Below are 18,155 nucleotides of genomic sequence, written 5' to 3' on the forward strand. Positions count from 1 at the left end.
ACGCGAGTGACTCACTGACTGCTGCTGCTCCACGACGGGACCACGACGGCGACACGACGACACGACAGCGGGCTGCGCGAACGCCGTCTAGTTGTGCACACGCAAAACCGGCTCAAGGACAGTGTGAGTAGCGTGTTAGGGCGCCTATTAGGGAGTAGCCATGCAGGTTGTTGGGGCGCCATCATGGCGTTGGATACACAGCGCTCCTCGCCGAACGGAGAGGCGGCGGAGGAGGGCGCGCGTTGGAGAGCGCATGCACCATGCAAGTTTCCTGAGCAGGCAACTTTCGCCGCTGCAAAGTTGGGGGTGCGAGGATTATGCGAGGAACCAAAAGTGCGAGGATTACGCGAGTGCGAGGATTACGCAAGTAAATACAGTATTTGGAATCAGTGGGAAAAAAACAGCAAGACTGACAAGTTTCACAGAGTTTGTTTGAAAATAAAAACAGGTTGTTTTAAAACCAGTGTCCACGGGTCCCCCCTTCGGGCACTGAGGGAATTGTGGAAACCTGCGATCCCGACCCGGTGCTTGTTAGCTGGAATAGGTAGGTAGGTGGGCAGTAGACGTCGTGCCCAGCACTTCATTAATTGATTATGAGATTTAAGGGGGGACGTGGCTTTCAAAATCAACTTTTTTATTTCTTTGTGGATTTTGATGAAAATTGGCACAGCAACTGGAAATGCTTCCGTGATAACACCATAAAAATTTCAAGCTAATATTCTGAAAACTTTTTTATGTATTAAATTTTCTTTCTGTTCCGCTTGTACCGAGCTTGAGCGGCTTATAAAACATGATAGAAAATTTGTTCGAAGTGCTTTGCATTCCCAAATGAATGGACGAGGTCGTGACAGTTTTAGAATTTTTTTTTTACAACACAATGTTTTTTAGTTTTCATTTTTTTAGAGGTTAATGTGTAATAGGCATGTTGACTGTGAACGATTATGTGAATAAAAAAATCACAAAAAACAAATCTGGAAAACCAAGAGTGTCACGACCTGAACTGTTCATCAAGGAATGTAATGCAAGAAACGGAATCAAAATAGACCCAGCGGTCACAAAGAAATCCCTGGTACAAGCGACACAGGTGGCAAAAAAAACTGTTTTGAGAAAACGGCTTCCAAAGTTGCAACATAGGTTTCACCAGAGTCCTTCAATGCTTTACTGGTCACGAAACTTCGGCGCTCGCTTCATATAGGGACCGCGCGCGCCACTACAGGCGCCACCGCCGCACGAAGGTCATCCAGCCGCCGCGCGTGCGGCGTATTTGCCAGCTCTTGGCGTGCAAACGCTCGCTGCTTTTGGTGTCTGCGTGCCGATTAAGTGTGTTTTTTTTTTCGTAGTAGTTAGCGATGAATAGTCCAGTAATTGTGTTTATCACCTGCCTTCAATGGGGTTTTATTTTTCGAAGTAAGTTACCGTAGACTTCGGCCGCGAACGGCAACGGCTTCTGTGTGCTCTGGCATAAGCGCTGCGCCGTCGTGTTTACAGATTTTTAAATCTATATTGCTTCTTTTCTTAAAGCAAAGTTGTAAATATCACACATACGGTAGCTGTGTAGTGACGGACTGCTGCGGGCCTATCGATAATACAATAAAAAACTGAAAGAAACCAAGTACGCGTCGTTCAGACTACGCTAAATGAATCCGTTGATTGCTCTGTAATGCACAGAACGCTAAAAGAGATAGCCCAATAGTATTGTCGTTTCGATGAGTGGGTACATACTTGAGAACATCTAAAAACGCTGCAGAAACGCGAAGGATCAAAACACGAAGAGATATATGTTACTCCATGTGTCTTTCTGCTTACACGCTTTGCAATCCTTGCAAAAACAGGAAGCGAAAAAAGAGCAATGAAACTGATTTTATCACACGCAACAAAAAATTTCTATGTTACGAAGGGAGACAAAAAAAAATTACACCATCTTCAGCGTGTGCGTTGGGGTCCGTCAGTGCGACACGTGAAAAGTCTATGGGCTGTTGTACAGTGCAAGAATGGTCTGGTCCTATATCAGCTCAGCGACGCCGATGTCATTGAGATATTCAAATAACGCGGTTAGCACTTTACGCTGAGAGGAGGGAGATGGCCATGGTCCCAGAAGTGCTTTTAAAGTCAAGGAACTGTGGTTGAGGCACTCGATCTTCTGTGCGAGGTTGTTTCTTGCTTGATAGTATGTAGGACACTCCAGTAAAATGTGCTCGACGGTTTCTGGTGAACCGCAGTTGTCACAATAGGGGTTCGAGGTTAGGCCAAGGCGATAGCGGTAGGTATGTGTTAGCGCCACGTTGAGACGTAAGCGATGGAGCAAAGTCTCTAGCCGACGTGGAAGTCGCTCCGGTAACCTCAGTGCCAAAGTTGGGTCGACATGATGCAGGAAGGGGTGCTGGTTTTCCGGGAGAGACCAGAAGGTGCTTCTTTCCCTGAAAACAAGCTCCTTTGCTAGCCTAGAGGCATCGTGCTTCGTGAAGAAAATGTTCCTCACGTTCCGCAGTTGCAATCCTCTCTTGGCAGCCTCATCTGCTTTTTCATTGCCTATGATGCCGCAGTGGGCAGGGATCCACTGCAGTATCACGCGGTGTCCGGCGACACAAACTAGATGATTTAGGTAAGAGACATCGCGGGATATATCCTCATGAATGCTGAAGCAGCTGGCACGTCGAAGAGTTTGCAGTGCTGCCTTCGAATCCGTAAAGATTACCCACTGTGCTGGCTGCTGGCGGAGAATGTAGCGAAGTGCTTGTTTGATGGCATGAAGCTCAGCAGATGTAGATGATGTTGGGCGCTCAAGACGGTATGAGAGCGCTTCCTTTTTTTTTTTTTTTTTTCACTTCTTTTATTTTCTCCTATCTTCTCTCTCTTCCACCTTTCTTCCTATTGCAACTTTTTTTCCCTCCTCCCGTACCCCGCAGAGTAGCATGTCGGCGTCAACATGCCGGCAGACCTCTCTGCTTTCCTCTAATAAAGAGCTTTCTCTCTCTCTCTCTACACCATCTTCCCGTGGGGAACCCTGATGAGGATGCGAAGCATCGTGGCGGTTCCGTGTGGTTCCATTGTGTTGCCGTTATGTTGAGTGATCTGGTTTTTACTAGCGCCAGAGGGAATTCTGCGTCCCGGTCCACACCGGTGGAAAAGGCACGCAAGTGCTGTTGTGTTACGGTGAGTAGGCGGTGGTTCTCGAGGCGCCGAAACTCGTCCATCATGTTCTTGTCGATGTTGTCTCTGTGGTAGAATCGGTAGTCTCCGTCAGCTTTGGTGAGGTAAAGGTTGTTGACATTGGTGCACCGGTTGAGAGCAATGTACACGCCCTCCTCTTCGCAGCTTTGTCTTCCCGTTCTTCTTCTTCTTCGGCGGTTCCCCTACGGGAAGATGACGACGGTGGTTGAACGCGAACCTATCTCGTGATGGATTCTTTGGTTGGCCAATCCTGCCGCAATCGGCATCAGAGGCGCTGCGGACGGGGCTGGTTGAGATGCAAGGCGCGTGGCGCTTCCCGCCACAGCTTTCCCACGGGAAATTCAGCATCCCCCTCTAAAGTTTTCACTTCGTCGTTTCCGTTGACGTTCAGCTTCACGTGCCTTCGTTGTATCAGTAGCTTCTTGACGTAGTTTGAATGAGTCAAGGACATAAGGCGCGTTCGTAGCATTTGCTCCTGTCCCGGATTTGTAGCGTAGTGGGAAGAGCACCGCGTACCTCCCGTTGCGGCCAGAGAGCCGTGGGATCGAAACCGGGTGCCGCTAGCTATTTCTTTTTTTTATAGTGTAGTATCGCGCAGCTGTGGGTGTAAGGAGGAGAGTTGCGCATGTGCAGTGAGCGTGTGGACGGCGCCGCCATCAACGACGCAGGACCAGGCGAGCCTAAGAAATGCTCCGCATTTAAAAGAGCGTGGTCCAGCGTACAAATATTTATTTTTTCGTGCTGCGATGTGCAGCACACGGAGGAAACAGAATATTGCCACGTAGCCAAGAACGACGCAAAGCTTTTCTGAACGCAGCGAGCTAGCGATCTCCTGCATTACAAAAGACTAGAATGAAACACAAACGTCTAAGAAGCAGTCCGCAGTGTGACGTGAACAGATGAACGTCGATAAAGTGAGTTGCGCGGCGTTTGCTATGCATGCATTACTCTTGGAACGTTATTAATTTCAGATCCATGGAAACAGATCGAGAACATAGTCGAAGAAACAAAAAATCAGTTTGCGACAAGGTGGCACCCTTTCCATATCAAACAATATTGCCCGATGGGACGTACGACAAAAAAAGCAAACGGGCGCTCCGGTTGAAACGCCAGATAAGAAACCGGAATCGGCCACGCGCGGTTACAAAACAAACAAAACGAACCCTAAGGGATAATTCGCGGAAATATGAAAAGTAAAAGCACAAGGATGTCCCAAAGCTTTTTTACACGCGAGCCTGTGCGCAAGGTAATACGAGTTTACAAACAGGTAATGAAGCACCGCTACAACCTGACTGATATGACAAATATCCGGCTTCAAGTTACCCTTGTACAATTCTAGGCCCACGATGCTCTCAAAAGGGTACATTGCTTTTTCCATTCTCACACACAGTGCATTTCCACACACTGTCGACACTTATAATCGAAGCTGAAATCTCCCGTTGCTTGCCTTGGAGTGGCACCCCTCCATTTCTCACACAGCTGACCGTCGCTCGGTCAACAGAACAAGGAAACATTTTCTGTGGTATCGTTGTACAAGGAACGACATCCCGGGACGCAACACATGTTCGGCATCGTCATTGCACTATTTAAGTGGCATCACAAGAGTGCGATATGCACGTTACATTTTTTTCCCCGCACAAGACAAACACAACTCGCCGCGGCTCCGCCGTTCGAGCCAGCGCAACGCCGCCCGAGGAGTGACCTCAGTGAGAGGGTGGCGCCACCGCGCGGCGGCCAAATGCAGCATATGAAGCTCTCCCATTGAGTTACGGAGCAGTTTCGTGACCAGTAAAGCATTGAAGGACTCTGGTTTCACTTATCAAAAGTCGTCACGGTTGTAGCCTTTCATGTCCTTTTGAACATGGGGCTTCTGGAATGCCTTGCCTTGAAATTGGAGTGCCTCTCACAGCCTTTCTCTTTCCAGAAAATTCATTTTCAGCTCCTCTGTGAAGAGTACATACCCCACTTTGCAGATCAAATGAAGGGGGAGATAGGTTTCAATGGGCTTTCAATGCAAAGTAGGTTAGCTGGTTGGCTGTATCGCACTGAACAGCCTCCTTTTGCAGTGTTGTCACCATGGCAACAAGTTAAGCATTTTTTTTACTTAAATTTGAACATTTTTGGCTTTTTTTTATGTTTTATCATCTTGCCTGGCACAGCAACTTAGTACTCATACGTGCAGGTGTTCATTGCCAAAAGTTTGCATACCACAAGGATGAAAATGAGCTACTTTGAAGCTTGGTAGAGTATTCTGCATAACTCCCAACTTCAATGCAAGAGCATATTTTTTTACTACTTTTGACATTCAAGGCATCCAATATTTCTCGCAGCAAAGCCAGTATGCCCTGAGCAATGGAATCAATAATTTCACTAAAAAATCACTGTTAAATGCTGCGACAAACGTACATTTTTAATGCAGAGAACATATTTTTATTCCTATATTACTAACTCAAACCTGTTTGCATGAAAATTACAAGTGCACGGGAAACGTTGCGCAAGAAAGGCGATATGGCTCGCGCGCATCTTAGCGCACGCTTACCGCGACATATCGAACTTTGATTACAGCTGATATGGCTGGTCAGGTCGCTTTTAAGATTAAATCTAACGACGCAGGCATTAATTACAACTACTGGCGTTCAATCGTAAACGGTTGCCCAGTCATGTGCTGCCCCAATGCGCGTCGGCTATGCCGTGCGCGCCGCAGCGTTTGACGCGTCGACCGTTTCTTTCTCAAGGCTAGCGAGCCCACAGTCAAAACACAGCAATAACTAAGCGTGTAAACATCGCAAACCCGACCAAAAGTTCACTTCACGAACCGCTATTGCAAGCGCGCACACCGCGTCACCCTCCGGGGTCTGGCGACGGTAGAGTCACGCGCACCACGAAGCGTTCGATGACCTCCTCCTTTCGAGCCACACAACTTCCCGTAATCTGGCTCGTTATCTCCGGCATTCCCACCGCGATAACGTCCGTGTTGAATGCCATAGATTGAACAGAAACTCGGCCGAGCGAAGCGGCGAAAATGAACTCAACCCGCTCGCTACGCAGCTCAGGCGGCCGCCATCTTGCATTGCGCCCGTGACATCCAATCAGGAGGGTCGGTGTTCCGCGCCCCGACCGAGGACCAATAGCGCTTCAGCATCTATTTCTAGCTTCGTTTGTGCGTCGTTTCTTTTCTGCCGTTTGTGCGTTTGTGAATGAACGAAGATAAAAGAGGCGAGCAGAACCGGAAAGACGATCGCTCGGCCGATCTAACCATATCAAAATGGCCGCGCCCGGTGGCACCGGTGCGGAGATAGAGCGCTCCGAAAATTGCCGTTTTTTCGCCCTTTTGCGCTGATAGTTTGTCACCGCGCCTGACAAAAGTATTTTTTTATGCCACTTTGCGACGCTTTTCAGCCTAAAAACTTTGCAGACGCATAGAATAGGAAACATAGAAGCCGAATATGTGGGTTTCAAAAAAACGATGTTTTGGTCATTTTTCCGAAGTTGAAAGCCGCGTCCCCCCTTAACACGCCGATACTACACAGGCAATCAGGCGTGCCATAGTGGAGGGCTCCGGATTAATTCTGAACATCTTTACAGTGCACTGCAACCTCAAACACACGGGCATTGTCGCTTTTCGCCTCCACCAGCAAAGTGGCCGCTGCGTCCTCCTCAAGCTCAGCAGCACACCACCTCAGCCACTGAGCCACTGCGTGCCCAGTATGTAATGTCAAGCAGAGCAGTTTTCCACTGCGACGGTTAGGAGGGGCCCCCATGAGATGGCACCACAGTCTTGCAAGAGGAGAGACGGGCTCTGGACAGCCAGTGCAGGCAGCGGCAGCAGCAGCACAGCGGCTGGGTCCAAACATCGCCCACTGGTGGCACTGGGTCCCCGCAACTCCTCAAAGACGTGAGCACTTATGGGAATAAACCACCCTGGGAGGATTTGCACTGGTTGCCTCTGTCTCTTGCCTGCCTCCCACCTTGGCGCTGTAGACATGGCAGTCACATGTGGAAGGCTGTCCAAGCATGGCGCGTACCACAGTATTCATCATCGTGCTAGTACAGTCTACGCCCGTTACAACGGACCCTCTGAATCCGGAAAAAAACGTCCGCTGTAGCCGAAGTATGCAGTATCCGACGGGAAGGGGGGGGGTATGAGCCCTAAAGTGGGTACTTTGACGATATTGCATATACATAGTACATACACCTTGTTCTTTCTACACGCCTGCAGCACCTCTGCACAGCATTCCCGCGAGGGCAAAGAATCGCGTAAACACCATTTCCAAAGCTTAGCACCCGCACTTGGAAAAGACCTCGCGCATGCGGTCAAGCGTGTAAAGGCGCACGATGAGCTGAGCAAATAAAGCAAGAATATAACTAGGCGCAATTATTAACCAGCTATAAAACATCAGGCGTGGCCATCAGCATTAGCTAGGCTCTTTTAAATCCCCTCATGACGAGGCAGGTTTTCCCGAAACCGTTTGTCAACAAATCGGATCGCTGCCTGACGTTCCCTCAAGGCAGCTCCCACATTTTTAGCGATTTTAGTCTGGTCATTGAAACAGCTGTAATGAAATAATCTGATGACGGACAGCTGTAAAATTGAAAGTTATACCAGTTGGACTGCGCACTGTTACTGGCAGATTGCACACAATGGATGGGGAACAACCCCCCTACTTGAAGCATTTTTCCTTTTTCCCCTGAACGGAATGGGAACGATGCATGCGTGGGGATAATAAAACCCGAAATTCACTTAACCAGTTTTTATTACATAAAAAAAACTGACGAGGGCAGACTCGCCTCCGAGTGCACCACTTCGAGTATTCGATAGCCCTGTTTTCAATCTCACCGAAGTCGCGTTTATCGGCAGCGGCCTTGTTCTTGATGGTAGAGCGGATTGTCTGCTTAGACAGGCCTGTACTTCTGGCGATGTCGGCAGTTTTTCACCCATGTTCAACAGCGTTAATTATGCTTAATTTATCCAACAGCGAAATCAGCTACCCTGCCGCTCATGCCGCTGGTCGCACAAAAAAAGCCACTGGCATTGGCTTGGCTTGGCTGCGCCAATGACCCGGCTGCCAGCAATGTTGCCAGACATAACAGTTTTCTTGCCAAAATAAACAAAAAAAAAAAGCACATTGGGTGCCGGCCTCGCGGAAGTCCGCTATAAACATTCAGTCGAAACAATTTTCGCCTAATATTTAGTCTGTTGTAGCCGATAGTCTGCTCTAGCTGGGTCCGTTATGAGCGGAGTGGACTCCATTTAAAATGCATGGGGGCCAGACAAACCAACAGAAATGGTCTGTTGTAAGCGAAAGTCCGTTGTTGCCGGATCCGCTGTAACGAGCGTAGACTGTAGTATAACAGGATGCTTTGCAAGATATGGTTAGTATACTTTACATAAAATGTCTTCAAATAAATCCCTTTCTTGCGTACAGAGACCGCTTATTGCTGGCTCTCGCAGCCATGCGTCCATGGTGTTACGGATACCAAATGTCAACCAGTAACAGATCAAACCCCAAAAAAGTGCGGCACGCACACACACAGCTGGCTGGCGCCGCATCTTTTCAAAGTGCTACGAGTTGTGCCGCGCCTCCGCCAGATGGCGCCACGGGTCCCGCGACCGAGAGAAGACGCAGTGAAACATCCCCCTCGCGAGGGGCACGATCAAATGCAGAGCATTTCCGGGGGCGCACGACGTTAAGTAGTTTGCGTTACATTAATGTTGTTGCACTTGTGGCAACTGCTGACGAGAGAGCGCTCGTCAGCAGTAATTTGAATGAGTCAACGATATAAGGCGCGTTCTTAGCGTCCCATTCTGTGTCGGCTTTGTGGCGCAGTGGGTAGAGCACCATGTACATTGCGTTCCGCCCGCAGGGTCGAGGAATCGAAACCGGGTGCCGGATAGTATTTTTTTTTTATATAGTAGGGACAACGACGGTGCGGACTACGGACGTCAACGCGGGTGACATCGTGAGTTACTGAAATGCTCTGCATTTAAAAACCGTGTCAATGAGACTCCGAGTCGAGTAGGTGCACGCAGCTTTTGAATGGGTGGCAGAAGAGCCAGTGCTAGGTCACTTTTGTCCCAGAAATTCACTGCTGCCACGGGAGGTTTGGAGCGAGTTTAGAATAGGAAGCAAGTGAAGGGTCAGGCGTCATGTGCTGGAGAGCACCCGCTGTAGACTCCGCTGCCATCTCCAACTGCCCTCCGTCCAAAATTAGGCAGTGCTATTGAACCCTGCTTTCCTATCAAGTCAAAAGCTTTCCTCGGACCTCAGAGCCAGAGGCGTAGCCAGGGGGGCTGCTTCAGTGTCAGAATCCCCACCTTCCCTCTTTCAGCCTTTTTTCGCCCATGCAGTTTGCACACCACCTTCCACACATGAAAATGTGCACAGGAAGATTAAACTGACCATGGTGAAAACAAGAATTACTAAGGTATTGTTCGGGTGCAGTTTTTACCGGTGGTATGAAGCACCCCGGGAAAAATACTTCTGGCTACGCCCCTGCTCAGAGCCCCCCCCCCCCCGGGCCCCGTTCCCAGGATGCCCCAGGGGCAACGCCGCCTCACACTTCTCGAGCCTCTGCTGCTCCTTGGCGGCATCCATGTCCGCCTGGTCCTGGACAAACGCCTCCGTGGCTTCTGGCTCCTGGGCACTGGGGTCCTCCTCGGGCACGACGATCTCGTAGTCGTTCTTGGGGGCCGGCAGCGACGACAGGGCCTTCAGCAGGTGCTGCTTCGTCTGCTTCTGTGGGGCCACAAGGCAGGCACGAAACACCGCTGAGAACCCGCATCCATGCACAGGCCAACTGACGGCAGTTTTCTCCATGGCTGCCCTACTATACTCGGTGACAACTTAAGGGGGGACGTGGCTTTCAAAATCAACTTTTTTATTTCTGAGTGGATTTTGATGAAAATTGGCACAGCAACTGGAAATGCTTCTGTGATAACACCACAAAAATTTCAAGACAATATTTTGATAACTTTTTTATTTATTAAATTTTCTTTCTGTTCCGCTTGTACCGAGCTTGAGCGACTTATAAAACACGATAGAAAACTTGTTCGAAGTGCTTTGCATTCCCAAATGAATGGGCGAGGTTGTGACAGTTTTAGAATTTTTTTTTTACAAAACAATATTTTTTAGTTTTCATTTTTTTAGAGGTTAATGTGCAACAGGCATGTCGACTGTGAACGACTATTTGAATAAAAAAGTCACAAAAAACAAATCTGGAAAACCAAAAGTGTCACGACCTGAACTGATCATCAAGGAATGTAATGCAAGAAATGGAATCGAAATAGACCCAGTGGTCACGAAGAAATCCCTGGTACAAGCGACATAGGTGGCAAAAAAAACTGTTTTGAGAAAACGGCTTCCGAAGTTGCAACATAGGTTTCACTTATCAAAAGTCGCCACGGTTGCAGCCTTTCATGTCCTTTTGAACATGGGGCTTCTGGAAGGCTTTGCCTTGAAATTGGAGTCCCTTTTACAGCCTTTCTCTTTCCAGAAAACATCATTTTCAGCTCCTCCGTGAAGAGTACATACCCCCTTTGCAAACCAAACGGAGGGGAAGATGGGTTTCAATAGGCTTTCAATGCAAAGTAGGTTAGCTGGTTGGCTGTATCGCACTGGACAACCTCCTTTTGCAGTGTTGTCACCATGGCAACAAGTTAAGCATTTTTTTTACTTAAATTTGAACATTTTTGGCTTTTTTTATGTTTTATCTTGCCTGGCACAGCAACTTAGTACTCATACGTGCAGGTGTTCATTGCCAGAAGTTTGCATACCACAAGGATGAAAATGAGCTACTTTGAAGCTTGGTAGAGTATTCTGCATAACTCCCAACTTCAATGCAAGAGCATATTTTTTTACTACTTTTGACACTCAAGGCATCCAATATTTCTCGCAGCACAGCCAGTATGCCCTAAGCAATGGTATCAATAATTTCCATAAAAAAAATCACTGTTAAATGCTGCCACAGTAACGTACATTTTTAATGCAGAGAGCATATTTTTATTCCTATATTACTAACTCAAACCTGTTTGCATGAAAATTACAAGTGCACGGGAAACGTTGCGCAAGAAAGGCGATATGGCTCGCACGCATCGCAGCGCACGCTTACCGCGACATATCGAACTTTGATTACACCTGATATGGCTGGTCAGGTCGCTTTTAAGATTAGATCTAACGTCACAGGCATTAATTACAACTACTGGCGTTCAATCGTAACCGGTTGCCCAGTCATGTGATGCTCCAATGCGCGTCGGCTATGCCGTGCGCGCCGCAGCGTTTGACGCGTCGACCGTTTCTTTCTCAAGGCTAGCGAGCCACAGTCAAGACACAGCAATAACTAAGCGTGCAAACATCGCAAATCCGACTAAAAGTTCACTTCACGAACCGCTATCACAAGCGCGCACACCGCGTCACCCTCCAAGGTCTGGCGACGGTAGAGTCACGCGCACCACGAAGCGTTCGATGACCTCCGCCTTTCGAGCCACACAACTTCCCGTAATCTGGCTCGTTATCTCTGGCATTCCCATCGCGATAACGTGCGTGTTGAATACCACAGATTGAACAGAAACTCGGCCGAGCGAAGCGGCGAAAATGAACTCAATCCGCTCGCTACGCAGCTCAGGCGGCCGCCATCTTGCGTTGCGCCCGCGACATCCAATCAGGAGGGCCGTTGTTCTGCGCCCCGACCGGAGGACCAATAGCGCTTCAGCATCTATTTCTAGCTTCGTTTGTGCGTCGTTTCTTTTCTGCCGTTTGTGCGTTTGTGAATGAACGAAGATACAAGAGACGAGCGGAACCGGAAAGACGATCGCTCGGCCGATCTAACCATATCAAAATGGCCGCGCCCGGTGGCACCGTTGTGGAGATAGAGCGCTCCGAAAATTGCCGTTATTTCGCCCTTTTGCGCTGATAGTTTGTCACCGCGCCTGACAAAAGTATTTTTTTATGCCACTTTGCGACGCTTTTCAGCGTAAAAACTTTGCAGACGCACAGAATAGGAAACATAGAAGCCGAATATGTGGGTTTCAAAAAAACGATGTTTTGGTCATTTTTCCGAAGTTGAAAGCCGCGTCCCCCCTTAAGGGGGGACGTGGCTTTCAAAATCAACTTTTTTATTTCTTTGTGGATTTTGATGAAAATTGGCACAGCAACTGGAAATGCTTCCGTGATAACACCATAAAAATTTCAAACTAATATTTTGAAAACTTTTTTATGTATTAAATTTTCTTTCTGTTCCGCTTGTACCGAGCTTGAGCAGCTTATAAAACACGATAGAAAACTTGTTCGGAGTGCTTTGCATTCCCAAATGAATGGACGAGGTCGTGACAGTTTTAGAATTTTTTTTTTACAACACAATGTTTTTTAGTTTTCATTTTTTTAGAGGTTAATGTGCAATAGGCATGTTGACTGTGAACGATTATTTGAATAAAAAAATCACAAAAAACAAATCTGGAAAACCAAGAGTGTCACGACCTGAACTGTTTATCAAGGAATGTAACGCAAGAAACGAAATCAAAATAGACCCAGCGGTCACAAAAAAATCCCTGGTACAAGCGACGAAGGTGGCAAAAAAAACTGTTTTGAGAAAACAGCTTCCGAAGTTGCAACATAGGTTTCACTTATCAAAAGTCGTCACGGTTGTAGCCTTTCATGTCCTTTTGAACATGGGGCTTCTGGAATGCCTTGCCTTGAAATTGGAGTGCCTTTTACAGCCTTTTTCTTTCCAGAAAACATCATTTTCAGCTCCTCCGTAAAGAGTACATACGCCACTTTGCAGACCAAACGAAGGGGGAGATGGGTTTCAATGGGCTTTCAATGCAAAGTAGGTTAGCTGGTTGGCTGTATCGCACTGAACAGCCTCCTTTTGCAGTGTTGTCACCATGGCAACAAGTTGAGCATTTTTTTTACTTAAATTTGAACATTTTTGGCTTTTTTTTATGTTTTATCATCTTGCCTGGCACAGCAACTTAGTACTGATACGTGCAGGTGTTCATTGCCAAAAGTTTGCATATCACAAGGATGAAAATGAGCTACTTTGAAGCTTGGTAGAGTATTCTGCATAACTCCCAACTTCAATGCAAGAGCATATCTTTTTAATACTTTTGACATTCAAGGCATCCAATATTTCTAGCAGCAAAGCCAGTATATATGCCCTAAGCAATGGTATCAATAATTTCCCTAAAAAATCACTGTTAAATGCTGCGACAGTAACGTACATTTTTAATGCAGAGAACATATTTTTATTCCTATATTACTAACTAAAACCTGTTTGCATGAAAATTACAAGTGCACGGGAAACGTTGCGCAATACGGGCGATATGGCTCGCGCGCATCGCAGCGCACGCTTACCGCGACATATCGAACTTTAATTATACCTGATATGGCTGGTCAGGTCGCTTTTAAGATTAAATCTAACGTCGCAGGCATTAATTACAACTACTGGCGTTCAATCGTAACCGGTTGCCCAGTCATGTGCTGCTCCAATGCGCGTCGGCTATGCCGTGCGCGCCAGCGCGTTTGACGCGTCGACCGTTTCTTTCTCAAGGCTAGCGAGTCCACAGTCAAAACACAGCAATAACTAAGCGTGTAAACATCGCAAACCCGACTAAAAGTTCACTTCACGAACCGCTATCGCAAGCGCGCACACCGCGTCACCCTCCGGGGTCTGGCGACGGTAGAGTCACGCGCACCACGAAGCGTTCGATGACCTCCTCCTTTCGAGCCACACAACTTCCCGTAATCTGGCTCGCGATCTCAGGCATTCCCATCGCGATAACGTGCGTGTTGAATACCACAGATTGAACAGAAACTCGGCCGAGCGAAGCGGCGAAAATGATTTCAATCCGCTCGCTACGCAGCTCAGGCGGCCGCCATCTTGCGTTGCGCCCGTGACATCCAATCAGGAGGGTCGCTGTTCTGCACCCCGACCGGAGGACCAATAGCGCTTCAGCATCTATTTCTAGCTTCGTTTGTGCGTCGTTTCTTTTCTGCCGTTTGTGCGTTTGTGAATGAACGAAGATAAAAGAGACGAGCGGAACCGGAAAGACGATCGCTCGGCCGATCTAACCATATCAAAATGGCCGCGCCCGGTGGCACCGTTGCGGAGATAGAGCGCTCCGAAAATTGCCGTTTTTTCGCCCTTTTGCGCTGATAGTTTGTCACCGCGCCTGACAAAAGTATTTTTTTATGCCACTTTGCGACGCTTTTCAGCGTAAAAACTTTGCAGACGCATAGAATAGGAAACATAGAAGCCGAATATGCGGGTTTCAAAAAAACGATGTTTTGGTCATTTTTCCGAAGTTGAAAGCCGCGTCCCCCCTTAAGAACGGCACCAGAAGTTGCCGCTGTGCCTTATCACCGTAGCCGGATGTTTCTCCGCGTGGCGTAAGTAGGACATTACTGGGAATATTTTGAGCATGGCGTGAGCTGTTCCCGTGATTTTTTGGACTTAATATGCTTATAAAAGACTCCAGTGACGACAAACAAACTTCGTGAGACAAGGCAGACGATATCACGCATTCAAAGCAAACCCCTTTCAAAACGCGCGCGCACTGACGTCACGGGTCCGGCGCTTTGGCGGAGTGATACACTACATGAGGTGGCGCCGTTCTTGAGTTGTAACCGAGTATAGCAGGTCTTGTGCTCTCTTCAAATGCGACAGCGGGACTGACGAGTCCATCCCGGCAATACTTCTCCCTCACACTGACCATGCCTGGTAATGTCACTATGCTGGTGCTACTGCACTGACAGATTACGCACAAAAATTGGACAACTACCGCAGCCCAGAGCACGAAAGAGTGACCCCAACTTTTCCCAGCTCATCTAGCAAGCCATAGCTGCTCTGACCTGAAAGTGTTTGGCCGACTGACTGGAGTCAAAATCGAGGTGGTCCTCTGGGTTGATGTTCAGCTTGTCCCTCAGCGGTGTCGCACTGGACTGTGGTGTCGTGACAACAGTGGATCCCGGTGTCCGACCTCCCCTCGGTGTCATTCCTGCAGGTCAAGAAATGGGAATTGATGCGCTCAGACACAACACCTCGGAGATCCTTTCACTCACTTTGGCTTTTACGCGCCATGCCGTTCCGCTACGGTGCCTGAACTCACTCAGTTAAGTTTAAGAAGCAGCAACAGAATTTTGTGTAAAGCTGTATTTAATCGAATAGTGGTCCCACCTTCGACCCTGGTTATCCAGAAGTCCATTTTTCACCCCTCGCATAATGACTGCACCGGAAACTTGCCATCGTGAGGACTGTACCGCTTGAGTAGTCTGCGACTGATGATAAGGGTGCACGAGGGCCAAGTGCCCCGCATCAAACCCCAACACTGGAGCCAGAAGATTGCTGCCAACTGCAACTGGTGACGGCAGTGGTAACAGCACACGCAGCAACAGCTGACTCGCCGTTCTGTGATGGTGCTTCGTTCCGGCTTGACCACTCTCGCGGCACATTACTAGCAAGAGGGTGAAATGTGGGTGGCGACCCCGTGTTGCCGGAAGGCAAAGCTTGCATTACTGTCACACATGGCGCCACCTCCTCAGTGCACTGCACAAAGGGGTCAAATTACAGCGAGGGAAATGCCAACCAGATAAGAACTTGCCCATGTAGAATGAGCAGCGAAGCATGAAAGCATAGTGGAACAAGACTACTTTAGCCGTGCAGTGATGAAAACAGCCCTTCCCTGGGGTAATAACTACAGGCCGGATTATTAGGCATTGAAAAAGCGCGTTTTAGGACCCAAAAACAGGCAGGCAAAACGACGTTTTAGGCTTCCAATGTCGGAAATACGAGTACAATAAATTTTTACATAAATGCAAATAATTTAAAACGAAAACGTGCACAACCAGTCTCTAGAAAAACAACACCAAAATTTTTATTGTTAATGATGGCACAAAGGCTCCGAGAGTTCTTCAATATAGCAGTTCAACTGTCCATGAAACTGCTAAACTAATGGCGTTCCATTCAACAACGCAGCACTCACATTCCCGTTCAATGGCCACTGTCGCTTGCTCGAGCATAGCATATAGCGAAACAGGCACTGGTTAATTGATTACTGGTCAGTGGTATAAAATGCTACAAGAGTGTGGTGGCCAGGTCCGACGCCCACGTCCCTCAAAATATCTGCTGTATTTCTATTGCTATCGTTGAAGCGTCACACAGCGTAATATACACCAAAAAGTAGCTCGGGTGGACTTCTTGGTCCACCCAATCCAGTTGTGCAAAAACAGATAGGGCCCGCTTACCTATAATCCTATGACCTTGCAGTAAAGGTTCTCGCAACAGCACCGCACAATTGTCCTCCAAGTACCCAAGCTTTGCAGCACAAATCCATACATTCATGTTCACATGATCTTCAGTCGGAGCATTCACAGTGTACCAATTGAAACGAAACTTTCGCTTCTGTAGCCTTTCTATTAAAACGTCCAGCCTACGTTATTACTGTTTCTACTAAGAATACCCACAAAAAGGACGAGCCCAGTAGCATTCACAGGAGGAGCATAAAGCGCGCATAAATTAAACAACAGAGACGCTTGTGGGGTCACGCATCCCCGTTACAGAAATTTAAAGCAATGTTTTTCTTTTACGTATCAGACTAAAAGATACCAGAAAATTTTTTTAATTTATGCCGCTGATATTCGCTGTGTTATCAGTTTCTGTCACCGCACCACTTTCGTTCGGTTTCAGAACCATTCACCAGCTGTCACAACATTGGCTATAACTTTTGAACTAGTTATAACCAAGATAAGAACATGATTCTTTCTGCAGGACATTTTTGAATGTTTGGGAGTTCTCGAAATATAACAATAAAAAAATTGTATCTTTTTTAATACTGCCTTTTCAAGGGTGGTGACGTACCTTAGTGGTCTTCGTTTGAGTTATGATAAACAAAGAATGATTCAAAGATATCTTGCGATACGTCTTGATTCGTGCATGTGTTGTTTATAGTACGGTACCGCCTATAAGATTTTCGCAGCTTTAATTACATATGTTCAAGTTGTCTACACTGTATGTGACAAATTATTCCCCGCAACTCAAGTTTTCTTGTAGGATGGCTTTTGAAATGTTTACCTACAAAATGTATATTCAAGATTTTTTCTACTACTGGTGGTTTCTTATACACAATTTTAGTGCTTTTTTTTATGCTTGAACAAAAATTTTGAAATTGATAATTTTTTTTCGGAGCGAGTCGGAGGAAGAAGGCTTCAATGGTTTTGCCTAAACACCATCTGTAAGTACATGCTATCTGTGTGCGTCAATAAACCATTTTTGAGAAGTTAATTCTGTCTAGATTTTGGACAGTAGTTGCACGTGTCTAGCACTGCTTACCGGGGGATGTGTTCAGGGGCAGCAGCCGCCGCAACCATGTACTTTCGCCACACTTTCTAACGAACTGATCCTCTGAGAGTTTACCTCATGGTGCGTTTTGTACACCATGCACTATGTACACTGGTGCGTCTTATACACCGGTGTGACTTACATAAGTTTTTTTTTTTCTGGAAAACTGTCATTTTGAGAGGGGTGCGACTTATAGACCAGAAAATACGGTACGTTTTGCGCACACACAAAAAAGTTCTCTCAGCACCCCGAAAGCGGGTCAATGAAAGAGGCAATGTGGGCCACCTTCGGGTCCCCCGCCGGGTGTGCGGAAGGGGGTGACGATGAGGCTGTTGGGCGTCTGGGAGGGGGTCTTCTTGGGCGTGGCGCCACTCAGCTCGGTCTCGTGGAGGGGCGTGTTGAGGCCCCCCTTCAGGGGCGTGTCCACATTGGTCAGGGCCATGATGTTCTGCGCCTCCTGCACGGGGCGGCACGACCACAAGACGCTTCGGAGACCCACAAACACTGCCACGTGGCTACAAACAGCACCCACGACAACAAAGCAGTAGGCACAATCACTTCACGAACCGCTATCACAAGCGCGCACACCGCATCACCCTCCGAAGTCTGGCAACGGTAGAGTCACGCGCACTACGAAGCGTTCGATGACCTCC

At 47.6% G+C, this 18,155-nt stretch overlaps 1 protein-coding gene across 1 annotated transcript in view; it reads right to left on the minus strand.

Annotated features, from left to right (window-relative positions):
* Positions 1-18,155, minus strand: part of Cdc5 (cell division cycle protein 21) — a 39,328-nt gene that overhangs the window by 7,634 nt on the left and 13,539 nt on the right. Inside the window, exons 7-9 of the mRNA XM_077684038.1 lie at positions 17,788-17,959; positions 15,018-15,163; positions 9,731-9,908 (exon numbers count right to left, since the gene is read on the minus strand). Of these exons, the coding sequence (XP_077540164.1) occupies positions 9,731-9,908; positions 15,018-15,163; positions 17,788-17,959 (496 nt within the window). The remainder of the gene's footprint in view (positions 1-9,730; positions 9,909-15,017; positions 15,164-17,787; positions 17,960-18,155) is intronic.

The sequence above is a fragment of the Haemaphysalis longicornis genome, unplaced genomic scaffold, assembly GCF_048455015.1.
Source record: "Haemaphysalis longicornis isolate Haplotype H1 unplaced genomic scaffold, Haemaphysalis longicornis Haplotype H1 scaffold_9, whole genome shotgun sequence".
Classification (NCBI taxonomy): Eukaryota; Metazoa; Arthropoda; class Arachnida; order Ixodida; family Ixodidae; genus Haemaphysalis; species Haemaphysalis longicornis.